At 36.1% G+C, this 20279-nt stretch overlaps 2 protein-coding genes across 4 annotated transcripts; one reads left to right on the top strand and one right to left on the bottom strand.

Moving 5' to 3' along the window:
- Positions 1 to 623: 623 nt before the first annotated feature.
- Positions 624 to 1821, bottom strand: LOC143579119 (uncharacterized). Of its 3 annotated transcripts, none has more exons than XM_077062509.1 (3): positions 1457 to 1821; positions 1295 to 1399; positions 624 to 1252 (listed from the first exon to the last, which is right to left on the bottom strand). In XM_077062509.1, exons 1-3 carry the CDS (start codon positions 1674 to 1676, stop codon positions 828 to 830), a joined length of 750 nt encoding a protein of 249 aa, XP_076918624.1. In that variant the 5' UTR covers positions 1677 to 1821; the 3' UTR covers positions 624 to 827. The 3 variants fall into 3 exon arrangements, with proteins under 3 accessions (XP_076918624.1, XP_076918627.1, XP_076918623.1); XM_077062512.1 differs by having other exon boundaries at positions 1298 to 1399; XM_077062508.1 differs by having other exon boundaries at positions 624 to 1399.
- A 13936-nt stretch (positions 1822 to 15757) lies between these two features.
- LOC143579118 (E3 ubiquitin-protein ligase PRT1-like) lies at positions 15758 to 19345 on the top strand. Its single transcript, XM_077062507.1, has 7 exons — positions 15758 to 15873; positions 16701 to 16729; positions 16807 to 16986; positions 17059 to 17304; positions 17716 to 17904; positions 18277 to 18389; positions 18783 to 19345. The coding sequence occupies exons 1-7, from the start codon at positions 15758 to 15760 to the stop codon at positions 19230 to 19232; spliced, it is 1323 nt and encodes a 440-aa protein (XP_076918622.1). The 3' UTR covers positions 19233 to 19345.
- Positions 19346 to 20279: the final 934 nt, after the last annotated feature.

Below are 20279 nucleotides of genomic sequence, written 5' to 3'. Positions count from 1 at the left end.
CATCACCACAACCATCTATCGGTCACCACTTCTATCATCGCCACCCCAACCTATTGAGTGCAACCTTAGCCCCATTTGCGCTCACACCTTGCTGTTATCAGTTGGGGACACCCTCATCATCCTGCCACCACCATTGATGATGGAGGCATGGGTGGTTTTTTTTGGCTTTAAAGCTGTTTTTAGTTTAAGTTTTAATAAATCATAAAAATTTTATATTTGTACTTAAGCATTTGATATTCCAAGTTGTCTTTGAAGTTAATTTAAGGTAAGGTTCGGTTTGGATCGAGATCATCAATAAGTAATTTACCGATATAATGCATAAAAAGAGTTCCTAGTACCCATAATCACAGGCTACCCAAGAACCCAATAGATAATAAGTAATTAGCCACGAGATTAGAATCATCAAAGCTCATCCTACGTACACGTTAATAAAACTGATCGGTTGCTACAACCTTTGCATTGTTGAATCTTATCTTCCCATCTACTCTATTGTCCATGGTATCAATGTCATCCCTTTATTTCTAGTGACAACTTTATGACACGATTTTAATTCATTATGAGTGCCCCTACACCATTAAAAGATATTTGCATCACACAAGAAACTTTAATTAATTTGAATGAGATATATGATAATATGATATGACATTTTATTGACAAAATCAACAAGTACATGAAACAAATGACACTAATCAAACATAAACCTTAGTTTGGGAAACATTTTAAACAATACAACTCTTAACTAGTACAAATGCAATCAAGGATTTTGTTGCAAATAATAGAATAGATTTCTAAATGTAGTTATTGACTCCATCATTACATGTAGTCATCTACCGTCCACCACCTCCAAAGCCTCCACCTGCTCCAAAACCTCCACCGGTACCACCACCTCCTCCAAAACCACCGCCACCACCACCGCCGCCTCCGAGACCTCCTCCACCACCAGCGCCTCCACCAGCTCCAAACCCACCACCAGAACCACCTCCAAAGCCACTACCACCACCTAGGCCTCCACCACCACCTCCACCAAGTCCGCCACCACCGCCTCCACCAAGTCCACCTCCACCGCCAAGTCCACCACCGCTGCCTCCACCAAGTCCACCACCACTACCTCCACCAAGTCCTCCACCTCCTCCAAGTCCGCCACCACCGCCTCCACCAAGTCCTCCACCACCGCCACCGCCTAGCCCTCCACCACCACCATATCCACCTCCAACGCCTCCCCCAAGACCTTTATGGTGGTGACCTAGGCCACCTCCAACACCTCCTCCAAAACCTTTATGGTGACCTAGTCCACCACCTCCACCATATCCACCTCCAACACCACCTCCTAAACCTTTATGGTGGCCTATCCCACCTCCACCTCCCAGTCCACCACCACCACCATAACCTCCACCACCACCTCCTGTACCTCCACCACCACCAATGCCACCACCTCCTCCATAATCTCCACCGCCACCAATGCCACCACCACCTCCTAAACCTCCACCACCACCTTTACCAAAATGCTTAAACCCCTTCTTATATATCCCATGACCTAAACCTTTCCTAAACCCGAATTTCGGCTTCCCAAACAAATTCTTCTCATCGTTCACACCCTCACCCGAATCACCCAAAACCACCCCAACAAAAGCAAACAAAACCACAAACAACACAAGCAAACCACGTACAGTACCCATCACTCAAAAACAACCAAGTAACCTATGAACCATGCATGCAGATAACACATGTATATATACACACAAAAAGCTAACTCACAAGCACATGGTGGGTCAAAACTAAACACCCCACAACTGTCATCTACAATCAATGCTGCCTTAAATTGAGCCATAGAAACACATACCACCACAAAGATTTGCTTTCTATTAATGTGACAGTGTTCGTTGGCTTCCTTTTTCACCTTTCCATTAATGGAACGTACATCATCATCTTCTTTAATAATTGATCACCTTTTATTAATCTTCACCTTTTTCGATCGTCCAGCCGCGTATAATTTGATGATCCTAGGGTGTGCATTATTGCCCTCGAGTACGAATTCAGTTAGGGGTTGTATGTTGACTTAAGTGGCAAAGAACGTGAACTTGTCACGAGCATTGAAGATGATAATAATATTGTTGTTGTTATAAGAGTTGTGATGAGCTGGCGTGAAGGGTTAGTTCTAGATGGATAGTTCTTTTTATAGAGTTAGGTTTGCTTATTTTCCATGGAGGACAATATACATAAGTACATAACATAGGTTATGTTGTTCCCTTCTTTTTTGTTTCTAAAGCTATGCGTAGTAGAGGGTCTATCGCGTTTTGCGCTGTGTGGCGCCCAGTCAGCAAATGATAGGAAGTGGTTTTTTAGGGTGTAATGGTGTAGGGGCTACAAATAGTTTTATATATATATATATAGGGAAAGTTTAAAATGAAAACCCACTCCAGTTGAGAAAACCATGTAAACCCTATGCTAGCCATTGATCTTGATAAATGGATGGTTGAGAATGGATTATTTAAAAAAGTCTTATTTTGTAATTAAATAAAACATAAAAAAGGTACAAAAGGGCAATTTGGACAATTTACAATTCTTGCTTTATGTCACTAGTCAAGAGATGTAGATGAAAGACCCCTCTCTCTCTCTCTCTTTTCATTATTCGAAACCAATAATTCAAAACCAAAACTCTCTCTCTCTCTCTCTCTCTCTCTCTCTCTCTCTCTTCCTTCATCTTTCATGTTCCATTTTTCTCTATCAAAACCACGATCCAAAGCATATCGGAGCCAAGATCCAAGGTGATGACGGCGGCGAAGGCCTTTGTGTATCGGAAGGTGATGACGGCGGCGAAGGCCTTGGTGTATCGAAAAGTTCCATGTAGCGGCGGTCGATCGTTTACCATTTGATCCGGTGGATTTTCTCTACAAAAGGTTCAGATCTGAAGATTTTATATTGACAATGTTCTGAACAAGATTTTATGGATGAAAGCTGCTGGGATCTCGTCGTTTTTAGTTTTTTTTTCTTCTATTTTTTAAGGTACTATGTCGACATAGTTCAGATCTGATCGTTTTAGTATTTTTGTTTTTTGAGATATTCTTTAAAATTTTGTTTGGATTTGAATCTTATTTTATATTTTTTGAAATTTGTTATTTTAGAGTAGAAAAATAGCTTCATTCTTCTGTTTATTGTTGGTCCTTAAAAAGATTCCAACTTTTTTGATTTTGTTGCAATTCTTGAAGAAATCTTGAATTTGGTAATAAATCTTCATCTTATTTTTTGCTGGAAAAATAAGACAGTGGGGTGGGGTGGTGTTTAGAGTTTGTACTGGAAAATATTATTATCCAGCTTTTTAAAAATATATACGTACATTTTTAAAACATATGTTACGCTTGTCTATACATGTATGTTTTAATATGCAAAACATATGTTACACTTTTCTATAAATGTATGTTTTTATATGAAAAAACGTATGTTTTTTTTGTATCGAAATATTATTATTTAAGTGGACCATTTACACACTTTATTTGTATCGAAATATTAATAAACATATGTTTTTTTGCATCGAAAACATATGTTACATTTGTCTATAAACGTATGTTTTAATATGCAAAACATATGTTACACTTTTCTATAAACGTATGTTTTAATATGAAAAAACATATGTTTTTTTGTATCGAAATATTAATACTTAGCACAGATATTAAAATATGGATTTCGATATTAAGTTTGTTGATACCATTATTTAATTCACACACTTTTTATGAATCTTCCTTAATTACTTAATAAACAATAAACATAATTTGATAAGACTAGATGAATAGTAGACCCTTAAAAGTGATGGTGACATAAATTAATAGAAAATAATATATTTTATTTGTTTAATAATAGTACACACTTAAAAATGATGAAAAGTACAACTTTTTTACTTTTGATACATTTTAATATTGAGTATTTAAATATTCAAATCCCTATCATCCAACAAGATATTTAATCCGGCCAAGATTTAAATTTATATAAATTATAAATAATAAATAAAATATAAAGAAAACATAAAATATAAATAAATAAATATAAAAAAAGGTAGTATGCCCTACATATTTTTTTCTCGTAACATACTCTTTTTCCTATGTGCTTTTTCTCTTTCTATATTTTTATTTCAAAAAAAAGATTGAATTTAAATCTTCATATATTCATGAAAACTTTTATGTCATTTATCAAGAAAACTTTTTTCATTGGTATGATTTAACAACTCATTCTTCATCTTCCAAAATATATATATTCGAGACAAACCAATTATTTGGATCTCGAACATCCTACCCCACCTTAAATTCTTCAAAATCAAGGATCTTGAACAACGAAATCGAGACATTCAATCGAGATCTCGACTCATGAGAGCTTGACTAGAAGACCGAAAGGGTTGCCAAAAACTAGTCACCATCATCGGAGGCGATATTTAGGCCTTTGAACTTCTAGTTAGCAAGGATAAATAAATTGATTGTTTGATTAATTAAAAAAGAAGATAGAGATAGATGAAGATGAAGAGAGATAGATAAAGAAGATATGAAAAGATTAAAAAAGAAAAGAGATAAATCTATATATTTGTTTGTCAGGAGAGAGAAACATTTGGGGTTAAAAAGACTAATTTGCCCTTACGAATTTTGAATTAAAATAACAAAAAGTATAGAAGTGGCATTCTTAGAACCACACAATCAAGTTTCTATGGTTTTCTCAACTCAACCAAGTTTTCTATCTATACTTTCCCTATATATATATGTATATATATAACACATAACACACACACACACATATGCATAAAATAATAATATATTCCCCCCCCTTCCGGTGACAAAAACATCCCGCCCCCGCCCCAATTCGCCCCAGTATCGCCCGGGAGGGCGGTGTTCCCCCCTAAAATCGCCCCCATCGCCCAAATTCGTCGCCCCATTACACTCAGCCTAAAGGAGTTAATGGGATTAATATAAAACAAATTTTCATTTCATTTTAAGAATTTTTTTGTTACTTAGTACAACATATGCATATTTCCTATGTATTATTTATTAAAATCAACTTGTGTATCATAGTTATTGTTTCTTTGTATTTGCGCTCTGAAATTGTATCATATGCTTTATCTAGTCTATTTCTAATTAAATATTAAAATACAAGTACCGATTTCTAAGCAGGTTTTGTACAAGCTTCTTATGCTAGATAACTTTATCTGCCACGAGTTCACACGTACAAGTCCATGTCTCTAGCAGAGCCGTTTTCAAGATTTCAGATGTCCCATACGAGCACAAAAAGGGGCTTATGTATAATATTTAAAATAAAAAGCATCTTGCAGCAAACCAAGCTTATATTTATACTTATAGAAAATAGGCTTAATTAACTTATAAATGATTATTAATGTTATAACAATAAACATGGCTTGAAATATAGTATTAAAATGGCATTAATGATTTAGGATTTTAACCCACTTTGCTAACCTCCACGAGATGTGTAGAGATACAAAGTGAACAAGGATCGTGGAGATGCTTCGATGATTTTTTTATAATCTACATCAACATCACTGGTTTACAATTTTTTGAGGATAACTTTTGAAGACCAAATGTGACCTATGCATTTATTCTCACCATACATGCAAATCCTAACAAAGCACATTTGAATCGTGTAACCTAAACACTATTTTATAACTCGTTCATCTAAACAAGTTGTAAACTAGTTAAATTGGTTGTAAATAATTGGTGGGGTACGTGATCATACAAAATATACATTTATTTATTTTTTATTTTAAACGGGTTAATAGGTTAACATGTTTTATTTAAGTGTAACGTGTAAATCCAAGTGCATGTTTAATTAAAAGAGTTAAACATGCCAACGTTAACATGACCGGTTTATTGATTAACTGGGTTAGAAATTACATACAAAACCTAATTATTTGCATAACCCATCTATGGTCGTGTAGGGAATTACTATTCTAATACAATCAAATTAGACCACTTAATGTAACATAAATATGTACTCACACAAAAATATAAAAACATATTGCAACGATAAATGAAAGGATTACCCTATAGATCATCCATAATCCGAGGTACAAGTACCTAAATGACACACAAGTCCATAACCGATGGCCTTAAAACTAATGGGAGACAATTCCCTTTACAAAGCACGAACTCCAGTCTCCGAGCAAAGCCTATGACACATGGTCGTACAAAATAGGTTGTTAGGCATATCCTATAAGAAGGAAACGTGACCAACTGACGTGGAAATCATGATCAATTCCCTAGCAAATAAAAGGTGAGTCATGTAAACACCAAAAGAAATTGTCTTGACATATCTACAAGAGATTTTTTTCGATTAACATCCTTCTATACAGAAAAAATAAATTAAAAATGAAGTACGTAATGGTCACTTTTATTTATTTTTCGTGATCAAGTATTCAAGATGACATAAATTCTTCGTTCAAAAAATAAATAAATACAAAAAGTATGCTATTTTTTTTCTAATGGTCATTGACTCACCCGATCATCTTCATTCCACTCTAATTAGAAAGCTCACCGGCCCAATCTGAAACTCCTCTATCTTTTGTCACATGTGACTATCTGAGACTTGAACCCAATACATCTCACTTTTTTACATGTAGTCTTTGGGTGCCTCACATCAATCACTTATGCTAGGGATCATTGACAATATAAATAACCATGGGCGGATCTACGGTAGTAACGGGTGGTTCCGCGGAACCACCCGAGTTTCGAAATTATAGTGTATTTATATATAGAAAATAATAAAGGAACCACCCTATAAATTATACAGGAACCATCTTAAAAACATATAAAGTGCTTGCCCGGATGGTAGTTTGTGGGTTTTGTAACCCGGAGGTCGCAGGTTCTATTCCCGTTTTTAACAGTTTTTTTTTTTTTTTTTTTTACTAAGTTACCCTAAGTCCTGTTAGGGTTTTTTATAACATAAGCTGATAAGCAAAGCAGGCAAACCCCTGAACCAATCCGTGTCCTCATGGTCCTCAGCAGCTGCAGCCGCCTCTGTCCTCTGTCCACCGCTCCACCCTCAGGCTCAGCTCAGCCACTCCGGCAGTGGCACACCGCCGTCCGCCTCCGCCTCTGATTGAATCAGTCACTGGTTTCAAACCCCTGAACCAATCCGGCAATCCTTGCCCCCATAAAAATCAATTCCAACAAAAACCTTTTTTTGCTTGCTCTGCTCACTAGTCCGGCAGTGGCACACCGCCGTCCGCCTCCTGTTAGGTATTTTTTTGCTTCTTGTATGATTCATTTTATTTAATCCATTCGAAATGATTATTGAAAGTAGTTTGCTTTGTGAAAATCTTTTTGAAAGAGAGTGTTGTATTCTAGTTATCCGATTCATGTTGATCCAACCCAGTCCTTCTTAATTCTTATGAGTTATGACGATTCCCGAATCCAGGGATGCCCTCCACCTGTTCGACGATTTGTCTGAGTGAAAATTTGTTTTGATATTTGTAATTGTAACTTTATTTTTTATTTATTTCACTAAATAAACTTATGTGAATACCTTTATTTTTTTTATTTATTTCAAATAAAGCCTTAATGATTATTGGTTTTAATTTGTTAGTTTGTTAGTTTTTGTTAGTTTCTTAGTTTTAAATTTGTTAGTTTGAAATTGTTGATTTGTAGGTATTTTGAATATGAAGAGAATGTTGACCCGAGATTTAAAAGAAAGAAGACCGGTATCACCAATCGTCATCATTATGTGGTTAATAATTTCAACACGGTTCTCGACATGCAAATTCAAGAGCTTGGAAGCCGCTTTAATGAGGTAACCACTAAATTGCTTACTAATATGAGTTCTTTGAGCCCGTCTTGTAATTTTAGTGCCTTTAGTAAAGTAAACTTGATAAACTTGGCCGAGATGTATCCATGTGATTTTGATTTTGATGAAAAGGAGAAGCTTGTATATGAACTTGGCCACTACATTACTAACGTGAAAGAAGATAAGCGGTTTGCCAACTTGAGTGGCTTAGGCGATCTTGCTAAAATGATGGTGAAAACAAGATTATGTAATGAACTTTTCCCGAACCATCGAACCGACCCGAACCTCAAACCGACCCGAAATTTTATATACCCGACTCGGTGAAATTGAAACATATAAAAGTAGTGAACCACCCAAAAAAAATTCCTGGATCCGCCACTGTAAATAACATGCTAATCAGATACAAAAATTAATAATAATTGCAGACGTTTTCAAACAGTTATCCTGAATTAAATTGATAACAATTTCATATGTTTTACACAATATAATTTGTAACCTTCAAGAGGTGGTACATTTGTGAAGATGATTTGATTACTTGTAAAGTTTTCATATCCAAATTCAGTGTTCAATTATTTTCTGTCTTTTAACCATGTTTGAGGATTGTTTGTTCTACTTGAGCTGCGTCTAGAGAAAAAAAATTGTAACAAATTATCTGTGTTAAAAATATCATTTGTAATGTTTTATTTGTTGCATTTATTTCCAAGAAAATATATTACTTATTGTATTATTAAATGATAATATTAAAAGTTATATGTCGTATATAGGGTTTAGATCGAATACAAATGAATTTAACGTGCTAAACATGATAATCAATTAGAGTAATTATATATACAAGTAGAGTAATGATGTAATTACATCATAATGTAATTACATCATTACTCTACTTGTATATATAATTACCCTACTTGATTATCATGTTTAGCACGTTAAATTCATTTGTACGTTAACCTTCCCCTGTCGTATATATTATTTATTGTATTATTAAGAAGAAAAGAAAGGACTTAAGACATGGGGTGGTAAAATTGGGGGGGGGGGGGGGGGGAGGGGGGAATATTTGCTGTTAATAATAAAAAAGAAATTAGTTGTCATGTTACTTTCGGTCATTAAAAGCTTGCTTTTGTTGCATTATTTGTTGGTTTGACCCAGACAAAAATGCATCAATCAATTATTGATGTTAGATTTATTAGATATATGTTTTAAAACAATGATAGAGAATTATTTTGGTAACCTTTATTGAAGTTTGGTTCGTTTGTTAGTATGCAAATAACGAAATCAAAAAACATTCTTTTAATTTTGTTTGGAGAGTTCCAAACATTGTTGGTTCATATTTTGTTTGAATTATGAAATGTCAATTTCGATTTGAATGTAAACTTATTACCTGGTGAAAATTTTGTGAAAGAAAAATAAATAAATAAATAAATAAATTATTGATATGAGTTTTAACTTAGGACTGAGTTTCAACGTAACTGATATGTTAATAAAATTATAAATAAGCAAGGAAGTGATTAGCGATTACATTAAAATGTAACTTAGATAGTCAAACGTCATTCAACTCGTTTATAGTTCGGAAAAAAAAACGTCTTTCAACTCAAGAATTAAATACTAGAATGACATTTCAGCATTTATTCCCTGTATATGCAAATGGTTCTTTGGTATCAAAACAAACCAAAACTAACACTTGCAAAACAAAAGGCATAATCTAGTATTCTTTTTCATTATCTTGATTTGAGGTTTAATTTCAGTGCTAGAGTCCCTTGAATGTAAATTCAATTAAATGTCCTCTCTTAAATTAACAAATCTAATTCAAATTAAGCCATGAGTTTCAAGATCAATTTCGAGAAGGCTTTCGACTCACTTAATGGGAATTCATAAATTCAATTCTATCTCACTTGAACTTTCCAATGAAATGGAAAGCCTGAATCTCGGTTTGCATTTCTTTGTTTGTGCACTTCGGTTCTCGTTAACGATGGTTCCCCAACATCGTAATTAATTTTGGTTGAGAAGGGTGTTAAACAAGGCGATCATCTCCGGTCTTACCTTTTTTTTTTATTTTAGATGGAGGCTCTTAACTCCATCCTCGAGAATGCTTCCATCTCGGTTTTATTATGTGGTGTTCAATTACCAAATGGGGGATCGTATATGGCAAACTTGTTATATTTTGCTTGGTGAATGGCTAATCACAAACCTCCGTCACATAGCTCATATTTTGAGATGCTTTTTATGGTGTTTGGCTTAAAAATCAACTACAACGAAAGCAGCTTATTCATACTCAATGTGTGTGGATTGGAACAATTGGCCAATTGGGTACCCATCAAAATAAACATTTTCAATTGAAGGGCTATTACATAAAATAAAAATTCCTACATGGGTTGCTTTGCTTAAGAGGAATATATATACATCGAATCTATGCACTTTAATACTTTATATGGTGATTCTGAAGAAACGTTTGATCATCTCTTTGTCTCATGCCAAGTTGCGCATTTGGTTTGGACCAAGTCAGTTGAACCCATATACACATTCTCACTTGAATACATTTTCAACTGTCACAAATTCATTTCAAGATGTAACAAGAAAAGAAAACTAATTGAGGCAATTATAAAGATAGCTTGTTGGTGTATTTTGAAAGCTCAAAATAACAAAATCTTTATCAACAAAGAATTTATCATTCAAATGATCATAGAAGATACTAAAATAGAAATGGAAATGGAATTGTAGAGAAAGAAAATTGGTACGGAGAATGAGAATCATTTATCTTGTTTGGTACACGAGAAAATAAACAGAGAACTCTACCATACCCAACCCCACCTCCACCCAACCTGACACCACTCACCACCGCAGCCCCACCACCACAGCCCCACCACCACCAGCACCACCACCACAGCACCACCACCACAGCCCCACCACCACCACCAGCCCCACCACCACAGCCCCACACCACCAGCACCACCACCACAGCCCTTTCTTCAACCACAGCCCACCACCACCGGCTGCCGCCACCAAACCCCTTTCTTCAACCACAGTACACAAGAAATTAAAAAGATTCAAATTTTTGGAACATAAGATATAGAAAAAGGAGGCTCAGATCTGTCATCACTGCCTCTTTGGAGATTTTGTGGTGGTGGTTGTGGTGGCGATGATGATGATAATCAGAAGCCACCTGCAACCACCGCTGATTTCCACCACCACTGTCACCCACCTGCGACCACAATCACCCGATCATCTGAAAACCCTAACCTACCACGAACCACCACTTGAAACCCTAATCTCCGTTCACCCGTACCACCTGCAACCTACAACCGGTTACCATCTCTGTGTTCACCACTGCGAACGGCGGAGACGGGGTGGTGGTTGCATACTTGGAGACGAGGTGGCGGTTGCAGACTTGGAGACGAGGTGGTGGCCGGAGACGGACGGGGTGGTGACATGCTATGAGGAGGCTGCTGAGAAATGGATTTCTCTTTGTTTTAAAGAGAAATGGAATTCTTTAGTTTTAGAGAAATAGAAATGAAAAGTGGAAAACAAACAAAAGAAATATTTCTAATTCCATTTCTCCCCAATCAAATCCCTCTACCAAACACCCCTAGGTTTCTCATGGGTGATGCGTATGGCAAAAGATGCTTCTATTAATCGGTCAAAATGGTGTGATTTTCATTTCTCTTAATAATTTCAATGTAATATTGTAAGTTGTTTTTGAGGCTTTGGCAATTGCTTTAGCTCTCCGTTTATATATATATACAAGATGTTATCATTCAAAACATAAAAAATAAACAAAACATAAAAAATAAATGATATTGCACATTGCTAATATTGATTATTAAGACTGAGTGTTGTGGAAGGGGTTAGTTAATGAAAAATGCCGTCACATCACTGCTACACATGTGAGAAGAATTAACTAACTAAGCTCTCAAAAGAGTGTAATGGCTTAACAAAAAAAAATAATTTTTAAGATTTTTTTTAATAAAAATATGAGTGGAGTGTTTTGATAATATAAACAAAAATCGTTAGCTAAACCCGAATTTTAATATTATAAACAAAACCGATTAATCATTCAATCATGGACAAAGAGGAGCGCCAACTGTGTTTACATCGTCATTTTTTGAGGCCAAACGCCATTACAATTGAAGCAATGTGGGAGTCAAAGGTAACGATGCACCTCTAGGTGCCATTGTAGTAACAAGATCACATCTAGGTGCCATTGTAGTAACAAGATGAAGACATTATGTTTTGAATCCCACCATTAATGTCTTCATCTTGTTACTACAATGGCACTTAAAGGTGCATCGTTACCTTTGGCTCCTACATTACATTAATTGTAATGGCGTTTGACCTTCAAAAAATGATGATATAAACACAGTTGACGCTCCTCTTTGTCTATAACACATGATCGAATGATTAATCGGTTTTTGTTTATATTATTAAAAACTCAGGTCTACCTAACGATAAATTGCTACCAAAGAAATGGATTTTGCAACTTGTTAAAATATTCTAAAACCTCTCTTTTAACTATATATATATGTTTCCTAAATCTAACATTTTATATTACAGATACGATGATACCTGAGTCACCAACTTTATTAATTTATGTAACATCCTAAAATTTATAATGTTGAATAAAGAAAGTTATGTTAGTGATTTCGCGTTTTTAATTATTAATATCGAGTAGGAGCGGGTCATGGACTTGGATTAATTGAGATAGGATAAATGAGAATGGGATTTCAGGGATATAAATACCCCCAAAATCCCAAAATATCTCATTTCTCACCAAACTCCACACACACTCCACACACTCCTCAAAACACACACATTCTAACCGATCAAGATTCGAAGCCGAGACCCGAGATTTTGTTGATAGATCTGAGTTGGTAAGGTAAGAACAAATCCACCAAAGCTAATATTACTGAAAATGGTTAGGATTGAATGGGTTAACCGGACCCGAAACCCAAACTGCCCAAATCGGACCCCTAAAACGTCGATTTTAGGCCGATTTGATGGTTGGGATTTGTAGGCGCCGATCATACGATTCCGTGGGTACCAAAATCGAGTTATTTGGCTAAGAAACGAAGGATTTATGGGCAAACAGATCTGCAGCGATAACTTCGCCTGCAAGATTAAGTTCGCCTGATGAACTTCGCCTTCAAGCGTAACTTCGCCTAAGGTATAACTTCGCCTGAAGCCAAGTTCGCCTAAGGTTTAACTTCGCCTGAAGCCAAGTTCGCCTAAGATTTAACTTCGCCTGAAGCCAAGTTCGCCTAAGGTATAACTTCGCCTGAAGCCAAGTTCGCCTAAGGTTTAACTTCGCCTGAAGCCAAGTTCGCCTAAGGTTTAACTTCGCCTGAAGTGAAGTTCGTTTATAAAATAAATTAAAAACCTAATGGAAAATGTGTTAAGGCATTTATCGAAAATAAAATTTTTCCAAGCTGACCTGGCAGCTTAACCCCAGCCAGGGGCTCTGCCCCTTGGACCCCGCTAGGGGCTGCCGCCCCTAGAACCCCGCTGCCAGGGGCGCTGCCCCCGGACCCCCGTTCGTTGTGGGTCATATATAGATAGAAATACAAAACGAGTAGTAGTAGTTAATTGATATGTGTAAATATTATACAGTTAGCCGAACCCAGTTAAAGAAAGGAATTACGATCAACGGCGAGCGTAACAGGATCCAGGTGAGTTTCTAGCCCCATTCCTTGTTATGTTTTCGGGGCTGTGTGCATACTTGATGTGTTGTTAATACATTTATCCTAAATGATAAGTGTATGCCATATGTGATATATGTGATATGTATGAATGATTGCTTGATGGTTCGTGAACGATCTTCGGATATTGCACGTACTGTCAGGTTGTAACGTTATAAAGCCATATGTGATATATGTGATATGTATGAATGATTGCTTGATGGTTCGTGAACGATCTTCGGATATTGCACGTACTGTCAGGTTGTAACGTTATAAATATGGCAAGTATGATATGTATGTTTATGTGTATGAACGTAATAAAGTTAATAAAAGAAGGAAATGACGGTTGTATGGTTGTATGGTTACGAAAAGGGTACCGAGCCCTAATAATACTCGAGGTATGATGCATGGTTGTATGGTAACGAAGAGGGAACTGAACCCTACTAATATTCGAAAGCAAGGGACCAGACCCTTATAATATCTGTGATGTTAGGGACCAGACCCTTATAATATCTGTGATGTTAGGGACCAGACCCTTACAATATCTGTGAGGATAGGGACCAGACCCTTCATAATATCTGTGATGTTAGGGACCAGACCCTTATAATATCTGTGATGTTAGGGACCAGACCCTTATAATATCTGTGAGGTTATAGGGCGAAAGGCTCTTTAAAACGTATGATTATGAATGTAAAGAAAGTATGTAAGTAAGAAAGAAAGTATGTAAGTAAGAATGAAGGTATGAGTACTTATGTGTGTATAAAAGAAAGTTATGAGGTTAAGTACGTATGTATGTAATAAGGTATTGTATGGTATTGTATGATTAACTAGAACTCACTCAGCGTAGCTGACTTTTAGTATGCACGCAGGTGAGTAGGATGAGACAGCTGGCTTGAGTGGAGGACACATGGCAGAAGACTAAAGCCTGGCATCTGAAGATCTGATATGTTTTATAAGTTATGTTTTAATTTTGAAAGACAAAAGGAATGTTTTAAGACATGATTATGAATTGATATGTAATGTTTTATGAAAGTTTTATATTCCGCGTAAAGTTTTTTAATTAACTCTGATATTTAGAACTGTGTTTATGAGTAAATCCAACACGAAAGTAGGGTTACCGGTGACGGGGCCTTACAAGTTATACAACTCACCTGATTACATTCAATTCCTTCAAAAAAATATTATAGTTTTCATTCCATTTTTTTTAAGTTCATAGTTTTCATTTCATAATTGAAGAAACACTAATTGACCCCGGCAGATTACGGATAATCTTAGGGTTAAGTAGATGTTTCCCACGAGGGTTAGGTCCGGCAAAGATGATTATTCTTCTGATGACCTGCAAAACAGACACCGTGAGCTCGTCACTGAGAAGGGGGGTACCTCCTTGTGACCACCATCCGGCGTGAGAATCAGACTAGATTGCTCTGAATATAAGTGTATATTAAGAGAAATAGCTAGATAAGGTAGTATCAGATAATATATGAGAGTATATGATAATGATACCGTTCCAAGGTGTTGGAGTATTTATAGCCGAAGGTAGGTTTCCAAGCAGGTACAGCCAGCTGTATAATATTCCTTTTCCACCAACTACAAGCTACGCACATGCCACGATGGGAGTTGGTGAGTAGGCAGCGGCTGATAGTGACATGGCCGGCTGTGTACTATTCCTTTTTCACCTACCATGGGCTGTGTACGTGCCACGATGGGAGTTGGTGGGTAGGCAGCGGCTGATAGTGACATTTTGTACTAGAGCATGCTCCTCCTCGTACTGTTGTCGGTGAGCTGTCACCCTGTGATTGGTTCATGGGCTGCTTTGGTCAGATCTTGTCTATTTTGTCCATACATTGGCAGGTATAGTACAAAAGATCTTCCAGAAGCGTACGAACTGGCTCATTTGGGCGGGAGTATTCCCGCCTTGCTCATTCCTTCTTCAGGTGACATTACTGAATTATTGAGAGTTAATGCCTTGTGCGTGTAGCCTTACTATTAGTGCGGGTAGCCTTCCCTGATGGCTTGTATCCGCAGCTGCGGGAACAGGCGGGGTACTTTACCATTGGGAGGCTTTTCCTGCGGGAACAGCTGGCGTACTGCGCGTAAGGTCTTCATCTCTCTGAGCATGGTGGGTCCTACAGATCCAGTTGGTCTTTGCGTAGACGTCCCTCTTCAAGGTGAGTCTTGCGGGTCCAACTGGGCTCTGCTGGGACCTACCTCTTCAATAATCCATATTCTTCCCAACGCAGCCTAAAATAATAATAAGAATAATAATATTCGTACACCTGTCTCATCGCACGTGACACTTCTAGTCCCTTCTTACGCTAACAATGAGTAAGCCGGAAAATAATCCCGCCGCCGCCGTGGCCGCCGGTGGAAACGACGACGTTGGTATCGATGATGAAATTGTGGAATATTCGGATGAGTTTAAATGCTGCGTCTGCTTGTAAGTATCCATTCGAATATTATTATTATTATTATTATTGATCTATTCTGATCGTGATTTAATTGAAACATGTTGTTAATTTATTTGGGTTTTTTGGAATTAAATTATTTTTGGGTTTTGATTGTTTTAGTTTAATTTGATTCGAATGAACTTGTTTACATGCATCACAACTGTCAATTTGTTGAATTTAACTTATTATTATTATTATTATTATTATTGTTGTTGTTGGACGTGATTCGGGTGTCGGGTTGGTTTCAGGTTATGGAATTAGGTCGATTAATTAAATCAAGTTATGGATAAATTAAACGGGTTGTGTTTAATTTTTATGATAGCTAATTAAATGAGTATGTTTCTAATTGTACTGAGTCATGGTCTATATTACGTAATCAAAGTTGTGAACTTGTGATTATGGTTAGGAGTTTGTAATCATTTTGAGAGTTATATTTTTCTGGTCAATAAGGTTGAGAGTTATTCAATTCAAATTGTTTGATTGTTGATCGGGACTTGAATTACATCTTTCGAAACATTTCGCCGTGTAGGTTAATATCATATCAACTTCACTTCTCTAAGTTTGTAGACAATTATAGTAAATCTGTAGGTTGAGGTGTGGTTTGGTTGGTTGCAAAAAGTTTGAATTCTATGTTTAATTTTTTAAAATGGTTCTCAAATACTTAAGGTTTTCATTTGTACCCGCCACTATACAGTATACATATATTAGCTATATGATATTTAAGAGGTGGTGAGGAAGGCCAAATATGAGTTATTATATGCTATTATTTAACTTAGCTTTGAATCTCTATTTGTGAATAATTCGTTTTATTCTGCAGGGATCTCATCTACAAGCCAGTTGTACTAGGTAAGAAGGGAATGCAAACTTCACAAGTTAAACGTTACCTGTATACCAACATTTAAGTTATCACGTCTTGTGTGCAGCTTGTGGCCATATATCATGTTTTTGGTGTGTCTTCGAAGCTATGGACATTTGGCAGGAATCTCGCTGCCCTGTTTGTCGGCACCCATATTATCATTTTCCTAGTATATGTTGGCTGCTTCACTCTGTCTTGCTGAAGCTGTACCCGGTAGCTTATATAATAAGGGAAACTCAAGTAACAAGTATGATAAAATTTTTAATGCATAATTAGATCATTTTGTAAACTTTATAATATTATCACTTTCTTGTGGCAGAGGTGGAAAAGACACATGGAACATCGTCACCGCAGTTTGAAAATTATTTGGCGGCGTCACAGTGTCATACCATGGAACCTGTTCATTCTGAAAATAATGGCACTAAAGATGTGGATGTAGCAGGAACCTGTACAGCTGGAAGGGATCATGCTGAAAGATGTAACAAGCAGATTTCGATCAATGATTTACTCTGTTCAATATGTAAAGAACTTCTTTGTCGACCTGTGGTGCTTAATTGTGGTCATGGTAAGGTTCAAAAAGTTGGGTCGATTTGGGTCTTGTTTTATGGGTCAAATGGGCCAGATGTAAAAACTTAGTTTCATAATGAAACGGGTCAACTGGGTTGAAACTTGTCCAACAGTTATTTGAATGTGATTAACCTCATTGATTTATTCATTTAAAGTTTAAACAAGTTACATGTTTAATGGTTTGATTTGGGTTATCTTTTAACCCGAATGGGTCACGGTTAAATGTAAAAATTTACATTTAAATGAAATGGGTCAAGCGGGTTGTATAAGTATTTATTACATTAAGTATATGTAAACTGAAAAAATGGACAAAGAAGTTATAAAACAGGTCAACCCAAACCGTATTAACAAATAACTGTTCTGGCCAAAGTTTAAAAAAATGACAAAATGATGCATTTTTCTCTTGCAGTATTTTGTGAAGCATGTATTGCCGTTTCAAACGAGTCATGTCGATGCCCAGTGTGTCAAAGTATGCATCCAAACGGGTTTCCAAAAGTTTGTTTGGTTCTAGAAGGCCTCTTGAAGCAACACTTTTCAGAAGAATACACTGCAAGAATAGACAAATTCAGAACTTGTGAGCCAGGAAACTCATCAACAGGTATCGCCATTTTTTTCATTAATAATCTATGCTAATGCTATGAGGTTTATTTAATGTGAGCTGCAATATTGTGTGACTGCAATTTATTAAAAGATATTTCATTGTTCATAGTTCACAGGTATAATTAATTTAATAGGTCACTTTGGGTTAAGTTATTAGCTAAAAAGCAAATAGGTTAGATGAGTCGAACGGGTCAAACTGTTCACAAGTTGCCCGAATTGTTTTGTTGATGCATACAGCCTTCTAAGTCACTGTGATGACAAATGTGGTCCTTGTATGCCTCGTTGAATTCTAGCAGTTACTGTTATTTACAATTTCTAAATTGTTGTATTATATTATTATGATCTAAAAAACTGACTAATTTTGTTTTAGCGGATTCAATGTCATTTCCACAAGGTTCTAAATGTTCATCTGTACCTATGGATGAACACTTGTGCAGTTCAGGCCACAAGGTTCACTTTGGAGTTGGTTGTGACTGCTGTGGGGTAATCTTTTCTCTTTTGCTAAACTTTAATTTATAGGTTGCATTTTCATATGAAACCGAGTCAACTCAGTGTATAAGTTTTTTATTGATAACAAGTCAACTTGGTAAAACCTACACAACTTGCTATAAAGGAACGGGTAAAATCTGTTGTGAACATTTTCAGCACAATAAAAACTTTTTTTAAATTTTATATTAAATATGTTTAAAAAACATTATTAGATTAATAGTCAATAACATGATTTACGAGGCCGTAGCATTTGAAAATACTTGTAACGGACCCGTCTGAAATTGATTCAAGTACTTAATTTTTCAGTAACAGTTTGACTAAATCCAGAGTTGGACTTTAAAGGTTACTTTTTAATTTTTAATTAATAATAATGGTTATTTAAAACAGATGTATCCACTCATGGGCAATCGGTACAAATGCAACGACTGCACAGAGGAAGTCGGCTTCGACTTATGTGAAAATTGCCACAACAGTTCCTCCACTCTTCCCGGAAGATTTAACCAACAGCACAAACCAGATCATAAGTTTGAGATTATAGAACCTAATCCTATAATAATCCTGGCTGGTGATTTCCCCGAAGATTATGATCCCGATCATCTTGAAAACCAAACTGATGATTCCACAGCTCCCGACTTGTCTCTCGACACTCAGCAAGACCCGGAAGGTGATGTGGCGGGCCTTGAGCATCCTGAAAACCAAACCGATGATTCCACATCTGTTGAGTTGTGCCTCCACGCTCAGGCAGATTCGGATGGGGAAGGTGACATGGCAGGCCGCAGCCATGCTAATGATGCATCAGGTAGTAATGACGGCTTTGGACCGACAATGTTACTCTAGCTGATCTGGAATCTTGATTTCTTTATACATTTGTTTACGATCTTTAGAACCGCAGGATTGATCGTTTTGTTTACATGAGATGAGTTTGTGCTCTAAAGATATATTGTATGAATGCGGGTTTTGGATGATTTTTTTTATTTAAAGACAAATGTTCACTCGCATGTATTTGTTTATGTTGGACTTGAACTCACAACCTAACCTGTTGGTTCATTCTTTGAAGTGTATCCTTGGCTACAAAGAGTTGTAAGAATCAACTTACTAGAACAAAAGGTTATTATATCTATATCTATATATATTTTGTGAGGATAGTTACCAGAAGTGGGAAAAGTTCTAGGAACATATATTGTTAGGAAATATAGTGCAAAATGTGTTTTTCACTTATTTTGGACACATACTAAGCTAAGATAAATGATATACCAATGCTCTAACTTGTTAAAGCTTGTAAACCGTGAAGGTAGAGTTTGCCCTATATTAATGGAAAGATAAATCATTATATATAATTTATAAGTGGGAGCTTCTACGAAAATGTGTTTTGTATAACAAATTAACTACACACCCAATCAGATTCAATTAGCAGAACAAAAACTTTTAATTGGGTTTATTACAAGATTACTCATCATCAACTTGTATTTAATATTTTGCCCATCGTCTTCGTCACATATCTACTCCAACTCCGCACATGTCATGATAACATTCCAACGAATCTTTTTTTTTTTTTCGTTTTTCATTTTTATTGTTTTACTCTGGCTTATCTTCGCTACTACTATTCTTTAACAAACAATCTATCTATACGGGTCTGTGAAACTTGTACCATCTTATGTATCACATTCCTACACTACCTACAAATTAATTATACACATCTCACATTTCTTAACATATTATCAATACCAATATGAACACCCCTCTTAAATTATTATATTACATACAATAACAAATATTTCAAAACCAATCACATATTAAGAACTCTAACAACCAAATAATACAATTACATATAATGCTTTGAATGTGATACATAAGACGTCTACGTAAGTATGTAACGTACGGCCT

The sequence above is a fragment of the Bidens hawaiensis genome, unplaced genomic scaffold (genome assembly GCF_021521415.1).
Source record: "Bidens hawaiensis isolate Kalapana, Puna unplaced genomic scaffold, B.hawaiensis_p1.1 tig00029602_1, whole genome shotgun sequence".
NCBI lineage: Eukaryota > Viridiplantae > Streptophyta > Magnoliopsida > Asterales > Asteraceae > Bidens > Bidens hawaiensis.
This window is presented reverse-complemented; position numbering and strand designations above follow the sequence as displayed.